Source organism: Trachypithecus francoisi, unplaced genomic scaffold (assembly GCF_009764315.1).
Source record: "Trachypithecus francoisi isolate TF-2019V2 unplaced genomic scaffold, Tfra_2.0 Lachesis_group3, whole genome shotgun sequence".
NCBI lineage: Eukaryota > Metazoa > Chordata > Mammalia > Primates > Cercopithecidae > Trachypithecus > Trachypithecus francoisi.
In genome coordinates, this window is record NW_022681468.1 from 104,420,816 (window position 1) to 104,434,987 (window position 14,172).

Sequence of the window (14,172 nt, forward strand, 5' to 3'; positions counted from 1 at the left end):
CATACATATATGTATATAGACACATATACATACATATATACACACATATACATACATATATATATATATATAAATCAGCTGGACATGATGGCACGTGCCTGTAGTCCTAGCTACTTAGGAGGCTGAGGTGGGCGGATCGGTTGAGGCTGAGCGATTGAGGCTGCAATGAGCCATGATCACCTCACTGTACTCTAGCCTGGGTGACAGAGTGAAAAGGTTTTTATGGTCAAGTAAATTTGGAAAAAGCCTCATATCCACACCAAGCTCTGACAAGTTCACAGTTAAAAAAAAAAACAAAAAAAATAAACAAACAAAAAGTCAAAATAGCCCTCTCTAAGTTTATTTAACCCAGTGGTTCCAAACCTAGTCCATTATGGAATCCTCTGAACGCCTCCCAGGACAGTGTGCCATGGGACCTCAGTTTGGGAAGCGCTCTGAGGAAAGGTGGGGAGGGAGTCTCTGAAAGCAGAGAAAGGGGCGACACCACCTGGCAGGGGAAGCCACAGAGAGATCCTAGTGCCCAGGAAGTGGGGAGGGGAGGAGGCTTTGGTGTGCGGCCCACAACAGAAGGGAAGGGGCATGTGAGGGACCCCAGGAGAGGGGGGATAGAGAGGACCAGGGTGCTATTTGGATTTGGAGAGGAAATGGGAGGAGGCAGAAGTGACCATGAGAATTCACACTGGGGGAGGTAGGAAATGGGGGAGCAGAAAGGGGGATGGAGTGGGACATGTCCTTCCTTATGTCCCCACTCACTCTCTGCACACTCACTCCATGACCCCTTCCCAATTGTGGAATTGAGCAGGGTCTAAGTCCTGTGGCTTCCCTGAAGAGGGCCCTGGAAAAGGGAAGGTGGGGACAGATGCTTCCTGGGGGGAGAAGAGCCCTCAGAAGCACAGAAGCACAAACATATTCTGTCCTCACTATGCACAGATCGTGTGGTTGTAAAACCGACAGCAGTTGTCCAGGGCCTCTGGGCTGAACTCTGGGTTGATGCTAAAAAGAAAGCAAAGATTGCAGTGTGAGCTCCAGGCCTGGCTCTGCTGGCCACAACCAGGCTGTGCAACACTGGGAACATTGCTTCAAGTCTCCGGTCCACCCTTCCTCCATTGATCCTCGAGCCTTCCCTTCCCCATCAGCTGCAGCCATAACATTTCTACCCTCACCCTGGTACCAAAGGCATTCCCCCAAGCACTCAGGCATTCTGTCCATCACTATGGGTCCCATGCAGGTCCCACAGCCCAGGCCCTCACCTCTGGAAGGCCTCACGACAGCACTGGTATATTTCAAAGCTACTGCTGCTGAGGGTCATGTTCAGGAGGGACGTGCAGTCGACTTCAGCCCCCCTGGGCACATAGAGGATCCCTGTGGAGGAAAGTGGTAGGTGGACAGGGCCCCTGGGCTAGCCAGAAAATCAGGGTTCCACCTTCTGAATCTGCTAGGCCTGCACTCACCTGCCATACAGGCATTCACCAGGGACACACAGGCTCCTGTGAAGAGTGCCCGGAACACTATCTGGGAGAAGTCACTCTTCCGTTGGGGAACCATGGAGGCTGCAAGGGGACAGAAGTGCTCAGGGCCAGGGAAGCTATGTCCCTGTCTGCCCATGTTCTGCAGCTCTGGCTGCATCGCTGATCTCCCTTCCTCTTCTACTAATAGATGGCCAGAGGGACAGACGTTGTCCTCCTGACCACTTGCTGAGCTCAGGAGTCCTCCTTGGCTTGGACCCCTAGGCAATGCCCCACATCTCCCCACACACCATGAGTGGCAGATGCAGGAAAAGAATGTGAGTTTGGAGTCAAGCAGACCTGGGATTAAATACAGGCTCGGCCACTCACTAGCTGAGTGACTTGGGCTACCTCTTCACTTCTCCAAGACTCTGTTTCCTTCTTTGTAAAATGGGATGATTACACCGCCAGGCAGGGTAGCTGCCAGGAGTGGAAATGTTATTTGTAAAGAACTGAGAACTGTGCAGATCCTTTGACCCTAGGCCCCACCAGGCCTGCCTGCCTGTCCCCTGTGGGTGTGGGAACAGTCAGGCCAAAGCCTTGGGGACAGGCCAGCACCACACCTCCTGTCCCTGAGCTAGGCTTGGCCTTCAATGCCCAGGTGCTAACCTCCTGGGCTACCAGCAGCAGCAGAGAATCAGGGAATTCTAGGGCTAGGAGGAAACTCTATGAAATTTTTTTTTTTTTTTTTTTTTGAGACAGAGTCTCACTCTGTAGCCCAGGCTGGAGTGCAGTGGTGCGATCTCAGCTCACTGCAATCTCCGCCTCCTGGGTTCAAGCATTCTCATGCCTGGGTTCAGCCTCCTGTGTAGCTGGGATCACAGGCACACACCACCACACCTGGTTAATTTTTGTATTTTTAGTAGAGATGGGTTTTGCCATGTTGGCCAGTCTGGTCTCAGACTCCTGACCTCAAGTGATCCACCTGCCTGGGCCTCCTAAAGTGCTGGGATTACAGGCATGAGCCACCACACCTGGCCTCTATGGCCATCTTGTTTGGGTCCGGCTTTAGACAAATGAGACAACTGAGGCCTACATGTTCCCAGCAAGTTCAAGTCTCTGACTCTCCTAGACACTGGTAAGGCCCTGATTAGACTCACTCAAGCCTCCCAGCATGATCCCAATGGAGCTGAAATTGGCAAATCCACAGAGGGCAAACGTCGTGAGGACTTCAGCTCTGACCTGAAAATACAGAAGATGCATGAGGAGGGACTCCCTTCAGATGGGCCTGGGGCACCCCTACAACACCCAGGCTCCCTGGCCTTAACTTTATCCACTTCTTACATGTAATTGACCTTCAAGCCCACTGTGCTGCCTCTTCCCCAGCCTTGCGATTCCCACCTCTGAGTTGGTTCAAACCACACCACATCAAAAACGTAGCCCTCCTCTCTTATCTATCCTTCAACCTTTTTTTTTTTTTTGAGACAGAGTTTTACGCTTGTCACCCAGGCTGGAGTGCAGTGGTACAATCTCAGCCCACTGCAACCTCTGCTTCCTGGGTTCAAGCAATTCTCCTGCCTCAGCCTCCCATGTAGCTGGGATTATAGGTGCCTGCCACCATGCCTGGCTAATTTTTTGTATTTTTAGTAGAGACAGGGTTTCACCACGTTGGGCAGGCTGGTCTCAAACTCCTGATTTGAGATGATCCGCCCACCTCGGCCTCCCAAAGTGCTGGGATTACAGGTGTGAGCTACCACACCCAGCCTGTCCTTCAACTCTTTTTTTTTTGAGACGAGTCTCACTCTGTTGCCCAGGCTGGAGTGCAGTGGCTGGATCTCAGCTCACTGCAAGCTCCGCCTCCGGGGTTTACGCCATTCTCCTGCCTCAGCCTCCCGAATAGCTGGGACTACAGGCGCCTGCCACCTCGCCCCGCTAGTTTTTGTATTTTTTAGTAGAGACGGGGTTTCACCATGTTAGCCAGGATGGTCTCGATCTCCTGACCTTGTGATCCGCCCGTCTCGGCCTCCCAAAGTGCTGGGATTACAAGCTTGAGCCACCACGCCTGGCCCCTTCAACCTTTTAATCTTCATTACCAGCCTTGCTGGATGGGGTTCAGCCTTTCTTAGTCCTCTTGCTTTGGCCCTACTAAGCTCTGTCCTGGGGCCATTTGGTGGACAGCCCCTTCTCTGACCCTGCAGTCCTGGGCTTCCAGTTCACAGCATTCCTGTGAATGCTCTCAGGCTGAGAGAGGGAGTGTGGTGCACAGGAAAGAGTGAGGGATTTGGACCCCAGTCAGCCTGGTTTCTAGGATTGTCTCACCAACAATCAGCTTGAGCAAGTCAGTTACTTCTTTCAGTGTCAGTTTCCCTGTCTGGAATAGGGGAATAATAGTACTTGCCTGAGAGGGCTGTAAAAAGGATTATATAATGTATGGGAAACACCAGACAGAGAGTAAGTGTTTAAACATGATAGTTATTCCTTTGGTTCTTAGCAACTGTCCTATTTCCCAGAAAGAAGTTTTAAGAGCCAAAATGAAATAATTCGAAAACAAAATTGGTTTATGAGTGCAAAAAAATAGAATGCAACGAATAAGAGCTAATATTTTATAACACAACAAGGTGACTATAGTCAATAATGACTTAATTGTACATTTAAAAATAACTAAGAGTATAATTGGATTGTTTGTAACACGAAGGATAAATGCTTGAGGGGGTGGATACCCCATTCTCCATGATGTGCTTATTTCACATTGTGTGCTGGTATCAAAGCATCTCATGTACCTCATAAATATATACACCTACTATGTACCCACATAAATTAAAAATTATTTTAAAAAATTGGTATAGAGCCTCCCCTCGCACTATATAAAAATTAATTCTTGATAAATATTAATATTTTAAGCATAAAATGATAGAAAATATAGGATAATAAATAGAACTACAAAGTAGTATTATTACTGTTATTTTGGAGAGGAGCAAACCAAGGCTCAGAGAGGTTAACTAACTAAGGAAGTTCACACAGCAAGAAGGTAGCTGTATCAGAATTTGAACTCAGTTCTGACTCCAAAGCTCATGGTCTGAATTATCTCATCACATTATTTCAGGAATTTAACACTTTCCAGATAACTTTCTTTTTCTTTCTTTCCTTTTTTTGAAAACTTCTGCCTCCTGGGTTCAAGTGATTGTCATGCTTCAGCCTCCCAAGTAGCTGGGATTACAGGTGTGTGTTACCACACCTGGCTAAGTTTTGTATTTCTTATTTTGCCAAACATTTCTTGTTTGCCATGTTGGCCAGGCTGGTCTCAAACTCCTGGCATCAAGTGACCCACCATCCTTGGCCTCCCAAAGTGTTGGAATTACAGGCATGAGACATCGTGCCCAGTCGCACTTTCCAGATAACTTTCTAAGTTTGGAAATAATGGAAGAAATCACAAAAGAAAAGATTTGGTATAAAATCTGTGTTAAAAAAACAAATCCCAAATGCTGGATCAAGTGAGAGCTGACAGGCACTGGGTGACTTTGTACCTCACTGAGGAAAAATAACTAAACATGGGCAGAGGAGACCCTAAGAAGCCAAGAGACAAAATGTCATCATATGTACTCACTGTCCAAGCTTGTTGGGAGGGGCACAAGAAGAAGCACCCAGATGCTTCAGGCAACTCCTCAGAGCTTTCAAAGAAATGCCAGAGAAGCAGACGACCATGTCAGCTAAAGAGAAAAGAAAATTTGAAGATGTGGCAAAGGCAGACAAGACTAGTTAGGAAAGAGAAATGAAAACTTACATCCTTCCTAAAGGGTAAAACAAAAGAAGTTCCAGCATCCCAACACACCCAAGAGGTCTCCTTTGGCGTCTTCTTGTTCTATTCTACGCATCACCAAAAATCAAAGAACATCCCAGCCTATCTGTTAGTGATGTTGCAAAGAAAGTAGGAGAGATGTGTTTATAAAACCACTATGGAGGATAAGCAGCCTTAGAAAAAGACACCTGTGAAGCTGGAAGAAAAATGCAAAAGGGATATTGCTGCATACCGAGCTAAAGGAAAGCCTGATGCAGCAAAAATAAGGGAGCTGTCAAGGCTGAAAAAGCAAGAAAAAGAAAGGAGAAACGTGAGAAAGAGGAAGAAGATGAGGAGGAAGGAAAGATGGGGAAGATGAAGATGATGAATAAGCTAGTTCTAGTAGTTTTTTTCTTGTATATAATGTATTTAAACTCCCCCATACTAAATTCATTCCTTTTAAAGAAATAAATTAAAATGTAAGGCCATGTAAGATTTGTTTTTAAACCATACAGTGTCTTTTTTTTTGTATAGTTAACATACTACCTAATGTGTCTTCAGGTAACCCTATCCTGGTGGTATTTTCAATAGCCACCAACCTTGCCTGGTGCAGTATGGGGGTTATAAATTGCCATGGAAATTTAAAGCAGGCTCTTGTTGGTGTGCAGCACAAACATGTGGATTGTATGTGGATGGTAGTGCCTTCATCTTTAGTTGTCTCTGATGCAGCTTACACAAAATAATTGCTGTTCTGTTAACTAAATACCACTTGGGCCGGGCGTGGTGGCTCATGCCTATAATCCCAGCACTTTGGGAGGCCAAGGCAGAAGGATCGCTTGAGGTCAGGAGTTTGAGACCAACTTGGGCAACATGGTGAGACCCCATCTCTACAAAAAAAGTAAAAGTTAGCCAGGTGTGGTGGCACATGTCTGTAGTCCCAGTTACACAGGAGCTGAGGCAGGAGGATCACTTGAGCCCAGGAGGCAGAGGCTACAGTAAGCTATAATTGCACCACTGCACTCCAGCCTGGGTAACAGAGTGAAACCCTGTCTCCAAAAATACATACATACATACATACATAAATACATACATACATACTACTCTGTAATTTTTTTAAGTTACAGCTGTTTTGTTGACATTCTGAATGTTTCTAAGTAAATACAATTTTTTTAATTAAAAAAAACCCAACAAATTCCTGTGCTTGCTTCTTGTGCACATATACTAAAACTTCGATGATACAAAGATTAGCATGGCCCCTACCGAGGTTGACACACAAACTCATGAAGTGTTCTACATTTAAAAACCAAAAAATAAATTTCTGTATACAACATAAAGGGCAAAAAAGGAAAAGGCTAGGAAAAGTATATGTAGAAAATATAACAGAAAAAAGTTAATGTCTTTATAACATAAAGGGTTGATACAAATATTATTGGAAAAAATATGAAGGTACCTGCCTCTCTGCTTGCCCACCTACAACTGTGTTCCACAGAACAGCCCCAGCCTCCCTCCCTCCCTCCCTCCCTTCCCTCTCGCTGTCTTCCTCCCTCCCTCCCTCCCTCCCTTCCTTTCTTCCTTCCTTCCTTCTCTCTGTCTTTTGTTTTGAGACAGGGTCTCACTCTGTCACCTAGGCTAGAGTGCAGTAGCAAAATCATAGCTCACTACAGCCCCAATCTCCTGGGTCCAAGCGAGCCTCCTGCCTCAGTGTCCCAAGTAGCTGAGACCACAGGCGTGCACCACTACACCTAGCTAATTTTTAAATTTTTTGTAGAGACAGGGTCTTGCTTTGTTTCCAGGGCTGGTCTTGATCTCCTGGTCTTAAGTGATCCTTCCGCCTTAGCCTCCCAAAGTGCTGGGATTACAGGTGTGAGCCACCACACCCAGCCTCCAGTCATCTTCTTAAAATTCACAATGTCAAATCTTCAGTGATTTCCGACTGCTCCTTGGCCTGTGAATTACCACCTGCTCTAGCTGTACTGATTGCCTCTGCTCTCTAAGCATACAAAGTGCTTTTCAACCTCAGAGCCTTTGCACATGCCTCTTCCTTTGGAATGTGTTTCCCAGCTTGTCCTAGCTCATCCGTTCTCCAAGTTGGCTTAAATGCCACACACCTCAGGGATATTTTTTCTGACCAGTCCAGCCAAGGAAGACCTGCCCTGTTTTTTTTTCTTTTCTCTTGTTGTTTTCTTCATAGAACTTACCACAAATTGTGGTTAATTTCATTTTTGTTCCTTTGCTTGCTTGTGTTTTGCCTGTGTCTCTTACTAGATGTTGGTTCCATGAGACCAGAGCCATGTCTGTGTAATTCTCCTTTTTATCCCCAGTGCCTAGCAGAATGCCTGGCACCTAAATGGTCTCAACGAATACTTGCTGAAGGAATGAAGTTCATAAAAAAAGATCATGAAGTGCTTGCTTCGGCAGTACACATACTAAAATCAGAACGATATGGAGAAGATTAGCATGGCCCCTGCGCAAGGACGATGTGCAAATTCATGAAGCATTCCATATTTTTACACTGCGTGCCTGTATCTAAACAGCTCATGTACCCCATAAATATATACACCTACTATGTACTCACAAAAATTAAAAATAAAAATAAATAAGAAAAAACAACAAAAGGAGGGGCATGCCCTCTATTAACCTGTGAGGAGGGGGTGAGACCAGAGGTGAGAGCAAGCACTGAGGGGAAACTTGTGCTTTTTACTCTATACAAACCATTTTTTTTCTTTTTTTTTGAGACAGAGTTTCACTCTTGTTGCCCAGGCTGGAGTGCAATGGTGCGATCCTGGCTCACTGCAACCTCCCCTTCCTGGGTTCAAGAAATTCTCCTGCCCCAGCCTCCTGAGTAGCTGGGATTACATGCACTTGCCACCACGCCTAGCTAATTTTTGTACTTTTAGTAGAGATGGGGTTTCTCCATGTTGGTAGGCTGGTCTCAAACTCCTGACCTCAGGTGATCTTCCAGCCTTGGCCTCCAAAAGTGCCGTGATTACAGGTGTGAGCCACCATGCCTGGTTTTTTGTTTTTTTTGTTTGAGACAGAGTCTCACTCTATTGCCCAAGCTGGAGCGCAGTGGCACAATCTCGTCTCACTGCAACCTCCTCCTCCCAGGTTCAAGCAATTCTCATGCCTCAGCCTCTGGAGTAGCTGGGACTACAGGCACATTGCACCACAACTGCTAATTTTTGTATTTTTAGTAGAGAAGGGGTTTCTCCATGTTGGTCAGGCTGGTCTCAAACTCCTGACCTCAAGTTATCTGCCCACCTCAGCCTCCCAAACTGTTGGGATTACAGGTGTGAGCCACCGTGCCTGGCCACGAACTTGCTTTTTTAAAAAACCTAAAGAATTTATTCCTCTACAAATTAAAAAATAATTAAAAAGACAAGAAAAAGGACTTCCCATTGAAAGTTTCCAGTCACCCAAGTAATGCAAATTAAAACAATGAGCTATTGTTTGCTTATTAAAATAGTGAATCTTGTTTTTAAAAAGAAGCTACTCGATGCTGTTTAGTTGTGTGGTAAAATAAAAGCTCGCAGGCACAGCTGGTGCTGCTGATTTCAGCTGCTGCAGCCACATAAAGACTCATGTGGGAGTCAGTCAGCCCACACCTGGGAATGCTGCAGCAATGATCTGAGAGGAAGGAAGAGCTATATGCACAAAGATACTCATTTCAACATGTGGATAAAAACCAAATAATAGAATTGTCCAAATGGCCCAACAGCAGGGGATTGGGTAAATATGTTAGGACACATATAGCAAAAATGATGCTTATGTCATAATACTAAGTAAAAAAAAAGAACAAAAATGGCTACAGCACAGTTTGGTTGCTACAATAGCAATTATGTAAACTCTCTCTCTCTCTTTCCCTTTTTTTTTTAAACACAGGGTCTTGCTGTGTTGCCCAGGCTGGAGTGCAGTGATATAATCCTAGCTCACTACAACCTCAAACTCCTGGGCTTAAGCCATCTTCCTGCCTCAGCCTCCCAAGTAGCTGGAACTACAGGCATGCACCACTGCACCCTGCAATTTTAAAAATTTGTAGTAAAGACAGGGGCTCACTCTGTTGCCCAGGCTAGTCTTGAACTCCTGGCCTCAAGTGATCCTCCCACCTTGACCTCCCAAAGTGCTGGGAATACAGGCAGGAGCCACTGTGCCTGCCTGAACTCTCTCTTAAAAAGAATGGAAGAAAATGTAAGAAACAAGAATAACTATTATCTGGAATGGTGAGATTATAGGTAATTTTTTCATTCTCAATAATATTACTATTCTTTTAGAAAGGTTAATTTTATGGAGCTTTTATAATTTTTAAAAATAAATTTTAACAGAAAGAGCCAACCCCTGCACTAAATCCATCATATTAACAGTGAAGGTGAGGCCGGGCGTGGTGGCTCACACCTGTAATCCCAGTACTTTGGGAGGCCAAGGCAGGTGGATCATTTGAGGTCAGGAGTTCAAGACCAGCCTGGCCAACATGGTGAACCCCGTCTCTACTAAAAATACAAAAATTAGTTGGGCGTGGTGGCGGGCATCTGTTGTCTAAGCTACTTGGGAGGCTGAGGCACGAGAATCATTCGAACCTGGGAGGTGGAGGTTGCAGTGAGCTGAGAATGTGCCACTGCACTCCAGCCTGGGTGACAGAGGGAGACTCCATCTCAAACAAAACAAAACAGTGAAGGTGTTAGTGAAGTCTCCTTATCTCACTCACTCTCCCAGCTCATCGGGTGCACATGTGTATGCCTTTGGAGTAGATATGGCAGGCATCTCACCCCGTTTTCCAACAGAAGAGGAAAGGTGCTGTGGCTGGCCCAAGGCCACAGTGAAAAATGACCCATCTAGAGCTAGGTTTCAGACATCCCAAACAATCCTCTCTCCCCGCACCTCAGCCTCCTAAGAGGCCTTGAGAAAGATGGCAGCGAAGCCCGAAGCTGTCTTGTCTTTCAGGACTACAGTATGTAGGAGGTGAAGCACCACCTCAGTATGTCTCAGCCAGGCCCAGGGAGCAGGAGAGCAGCTGCTAGGGGCCCTCAGGAGTGGCTGTGCTGTGTCATCCCCCTGCCACAGGTAAGGGACTGGGACACTCACGGATATCCACTGCTTCCTGTCACCGACCCACTCCTCGACCCCTGCCAGGCGGCGTTGCTTGTACTTGGAGAGTTCTTGATAGGCCACAAACTCATTCAGAAACAGCTTGATTCCAAGCAGCTCAGCTACCACTGGGCAGTCCTCCCACGCCACACCCATCAAGAAGGCTACAGGCCGCAGGATGTAGGAGCAGATGAGCTGAGGGCACAAGGGTATGACTGGCACTGAGGGCTGGGCCTGGGCTCTCCTGGGCCTCCAGCCACCACTCACTGCCCACCTGGGCCCATCCTCTCTACAGACTGAGTGTGGTGGCCAGAAACGCACCTGGAAGCTGAGCCCTTGGACGTCCACCATGTCTCCCAGCCAGGAGAGGGCAGCATTGATGAAGTCCAGCACAGCCAGGAACGCAATCAGGTTGGCAGCGATGTTGGCGACCACCTTCACGGAGATGGCGGCCCCAGTGCTGGCTGCTTCTATGAGGTTCCGAGCATCTCTGTTATTGTGATCAAGAATGATCATTACTGGCCTGTCTCCACAATCAGCAAGGGTCCCTATCCTATAGGCTCAAATAGGAACCCTGGAAGAGCATTTCAGAGCAGGAAATTCTAATTTTCCCTGAAACCCAGAGAGAAAAAGGGGCTGGTCAAAGCACTGGGATAAGATCCAGGTTTCTAGCGCTGAACTGTCCAAAATGGAAGCCATCAGCCACACGTGACAGGAGGCTGTCTGAATTGAATTGTGGTGTACAGAATACAAAGCAGATTCTGAGGATTTAGTACCAAAAAATGCAAAATATCTCAATAATTCTTATACTGGTTACATGTTGAAATGACAGTACTTTGGGGTATACAGGGTTAAGTAAAATGGGTTATTAAAACCACCCATTTCTTTTCACTTTTTAAAAGACAACTACTAGAAAATAACAGGCGCCTCACATTACATTTCCATGGGACAGCGCTTCTCCAGTGCCTCAGAAGGTTGTGAGGTTGGGGTCGTCCACTGTGCCCAAGCAAATGTGTCCAATGTGGTGCCTTTTCAACATTGTTTAAGGTTTAAATGTTACCTAACAGTTATTAAGACTATGACAGGATGTTAGGAGGTTAGTGAAATCAAAGATGGCACTCAGAATGTCAATGTGTGGTTGACACCCTGGTGGTCAGAGCTCAGGCACATAGAGATGGGGGCATGGGGCCTTTCTATGACTCTCCTCAACATGTACACACACCAGGCCACAGACCCAAGAACCCAGCCACACTCCCAAGCCTTGCTCAGTCCATTGTTTCCTGCTGGTCAGAGACTGGAAATTAAGATATGAGAACTGGAGTGTGCATTTTTGCAAATGCTATGGTCTGAATGCCAGTGCGGCAGTATTATGAGGTGGGACCTTTAAGGGGTGACTGGGTCATGAGGGCTCTGCCTTCCTGAATGGATCAATCCATTCCTGAATGTTGGATTAATGGATTAATGGGATAATGGGTTATCATGGGAGTAGGACTGGTTGCTTTTTGTTTTTGAGACGGAGTTTCGTTCTGTTGCCCAGGCTGGAGTGCAGTGGTGCGATCTAGGCTCACTGCAACCTCCATTTCCCAGATTCAAGCAATTCTCGTGCCTCAGCCCCCCAAGTGGCTGGAATTACAGGCGTGAGCCTCTATGCCTGGCTAACTTTTGTATTTTTAGTAGAGATGGGGTTTTACCATGTTGGCCAGGCTGGTCTCGAACTACTGACTTTAAGTGATTTGCCTGCCTCAGCCTCCCAAAGTGCTGGGATTACAGGCATGAACCATCGCAACTGGCCTTGACTTGTGGCTTCTTAAGAAAAGGAAGAGAGATCTGAGCTAGCATGCTCAGTTCCCTACCCGGCACCCCTCAACCCCTCACCATGTGATGCCCTAATGCCACCTTGGGACTCTGCAGAATGCCCAGCAGCAAGAAGGCTCTCGCCAGATACGACCCCTCAACCTTGGACTTCTCAGCCTCCATCGCTGTAAGAAATAAATTCTCATTCGTTATAACTTACCTAGTTTCAGGTATTCTGTTATAAGCAACAGAAAATGGACTAAAATAGCAATGAAGCCAAAACCAGGGCAGGGAAAGTGGAGAGATGGGCCTGGGCTGGTGGAAGACAGTGAAGGACAGAGAGAACAGTACCCTCTGTTTTGCTCCCCCCATTTTGTACAACTACCCCCTCTGCAGGACCTCCTACTGTGCTCACCCATAGGTCAGTTTCATTCCTTCCTCCCTCCTAAACTTGGACTCCTCCACCTCCGGGTAGACCAGCTTGGAGAGGGCCAAAGCACAAGGGGCAGCCATCACGGAGGCGGCAATCAACGAGGTGGCATCGATCTGCAAGAGTGAGAGTGCGGGTTCTAGGTGGACAGTCAGAAGAAATGCTGGCGACCAAGGAGTGTGGCCCAGGCAGCAAGGGCACATGTGTAGTCTGTCCCACTGATATGTCCTCATTGTCATAACTGCTGTCATCACTAATAATAATACCTTTTATGTGTCGAAGGTCACAGGCTATATGTATAGGACCTTCTATTTCTTCCTGGTGCTTCCCTAAGTTAGGGATGACAAATATTATTATCCTCATTTTACAGACAAGAAAACTGAGACTCCAAAGGATGAAATACAGCTTCCCAAAATAAAGGAAGAGAAGGAATTAGAGCCCATCACATCTTTTGGCTCCAAGTTCAAGGTTCTTTCTTCCTTTTTAGGCTGTCACTGTTGACCACTAATCCCCGTGAGCTGAGGTTTCCCCCTTAGTGGAGGAATTTGTGATGGTTTCAGACAAAGCTCTAGAACCTGAGAGTTGAAATGAAATGGATTTAAGAGCTAACCCAATTCCACCTTAGTGTAGGTATGTACTAGCATAGGAAGGTACTCCCTCTCTAGGCCCTCTCTTCGAATGCTTACTGTGACAGGGAACTCACCATTGCAAGGCAACCCATCACATCCAATCCTGCAGTTTGAGAACTCCTTCTCAGGAAATTTGCCTCCTATGACAGCCACTGTTTGGCCCTGAGTCTCCTTCTGGGAGCCACACTACGAAAACCCTTTCCAGCAAGATGGCAGAGCAGTGTCGGCCCCTGGGATTCTCCCTTCCAGAAATTTTTATCTTCAGTGTGACCCCAAACCCTTTGCTTCTCTGTTCTTTTCCACAGAGAAATATGACATGTTTCCCCCATCACTGTATCATTTACTAAGCAGGGAAACCAGAACCAACTCAGACATCTAACAATGGGAGACTGGCTAAGCATCGTCAGGCTGTCATTGAAAATGATGGTCATCAAGGCCTCGCAATGACATGGGAAAGGGCCCACAACATTGCAGGTAGAGAATAAACAAAACTGGGGGCAGTAGGGAAACAAACTCCACAACAATGCATGAAAAGATTAGAAAGAAATACACCAAAATGGCAATGAATTGACTGTCCATGGCTAGTGGGGCCAGGGGTGATTTTCTTTATTTTTTCTCCCAAGACGGAGTCTTGCTCTGTCGCCCAGGCTGAAGTGCAGTGGCTCAATCTTGGCTCACTGCAACCTCTGCCTCCCGGGTTTAAGCAATTCTCCTCCCTCAGCCTCTGGAGTAGCTGGGATTACAGGCATGTGCCACCACACCCAGATAATTTTTGTATTTTTAGTAGAGATGGTGTTTCACCATGTTGGCCAGGCTAGTCTCGAACTCCTGACCTTGTGATCTGCCCACGTGGGCCTCCCAAAGTGCTGGGATTACAGGCATGAGCCACCGTCCCCAGCCAATTTTCTTTTCTTTCTGCATTTTGATATCTTTCTTTTCTTTTCTTTTTTTTTTTTTTTTTTTTTTTGAGTCAGAGTCTCGCTCTTTCACCCAGGCTGGAGTGCAGTGGCGCGCTCT

General features: G+C 46.6%; 1 protein-coding gene and 2 non-coding genes across 6 annotated transcripts in view; 2 read left to right on the forward strand and 1 right to left on the reverse strand.

The window, feature by feature from the left end:
• Nucleotides 1–321: 321 nt before the first annotated feature.
• Nucleotides 322–14,172, reverse strand: part of SLC28A1 (solute carrier family 28 member 1) — a 68,214-nt gene continuing 54,363 nt past the window's right edge. For all 4 annotated transcript variants that reach the window (XM_033190922.1, XM_033190921.1, XM_033190920.1 and 1 more), the window contains 7 exons: nucleotides 12,512–12,642; nucleotides 10,624–10,792; nucleotides 10,300–10,497; nucleotides 2,606–2,687; nucleotides 1,452–1,550; nucleotides 1,251–1,362; nucleotides 322–993 (listed from right to left, as the gene is read on the reverse strand). In XM_033190922.1, the coding sequence (XP_033046813.1) occupies nucleotides 921–993; nucleotides 1,251–1,362; nucleotides 1,452–1,550; nucleotides 2,606–2,687; nucleotides 10,300–10,497; nucleotides 10,624–10,792; nucleotides 12,512–12,642 (864 nt within the window). In that variant the 3' untranslated portion in view covers nucleotides 322–920. The remainder of the gene's footprint in view (nucleotides 994–1,250; nucleotides 1,363–1,451; nucleotides 1,551–2,605; nucleotides 2,688–10,299; nucleotides 10,498–10,623; nucleotides 10,793–12,511; nucleotides 12,643–14,172) is intronic.
• Nucleotides 6,418–6,520, forward strand: LOC117071694. The gene has a single exon (XR_004432450.1). It is a non-coding gene; the product is annotated as a U6 spliceosomal RNA (small nuclear RNA).
• Nucleotides 7,623–7,729, forward strand: LOC117071645. The gene has a single exon (XR_004432412.1). It is a non-coding gene; the product is annotated as a U6 spliceosomal RNA (small nuclear RNA).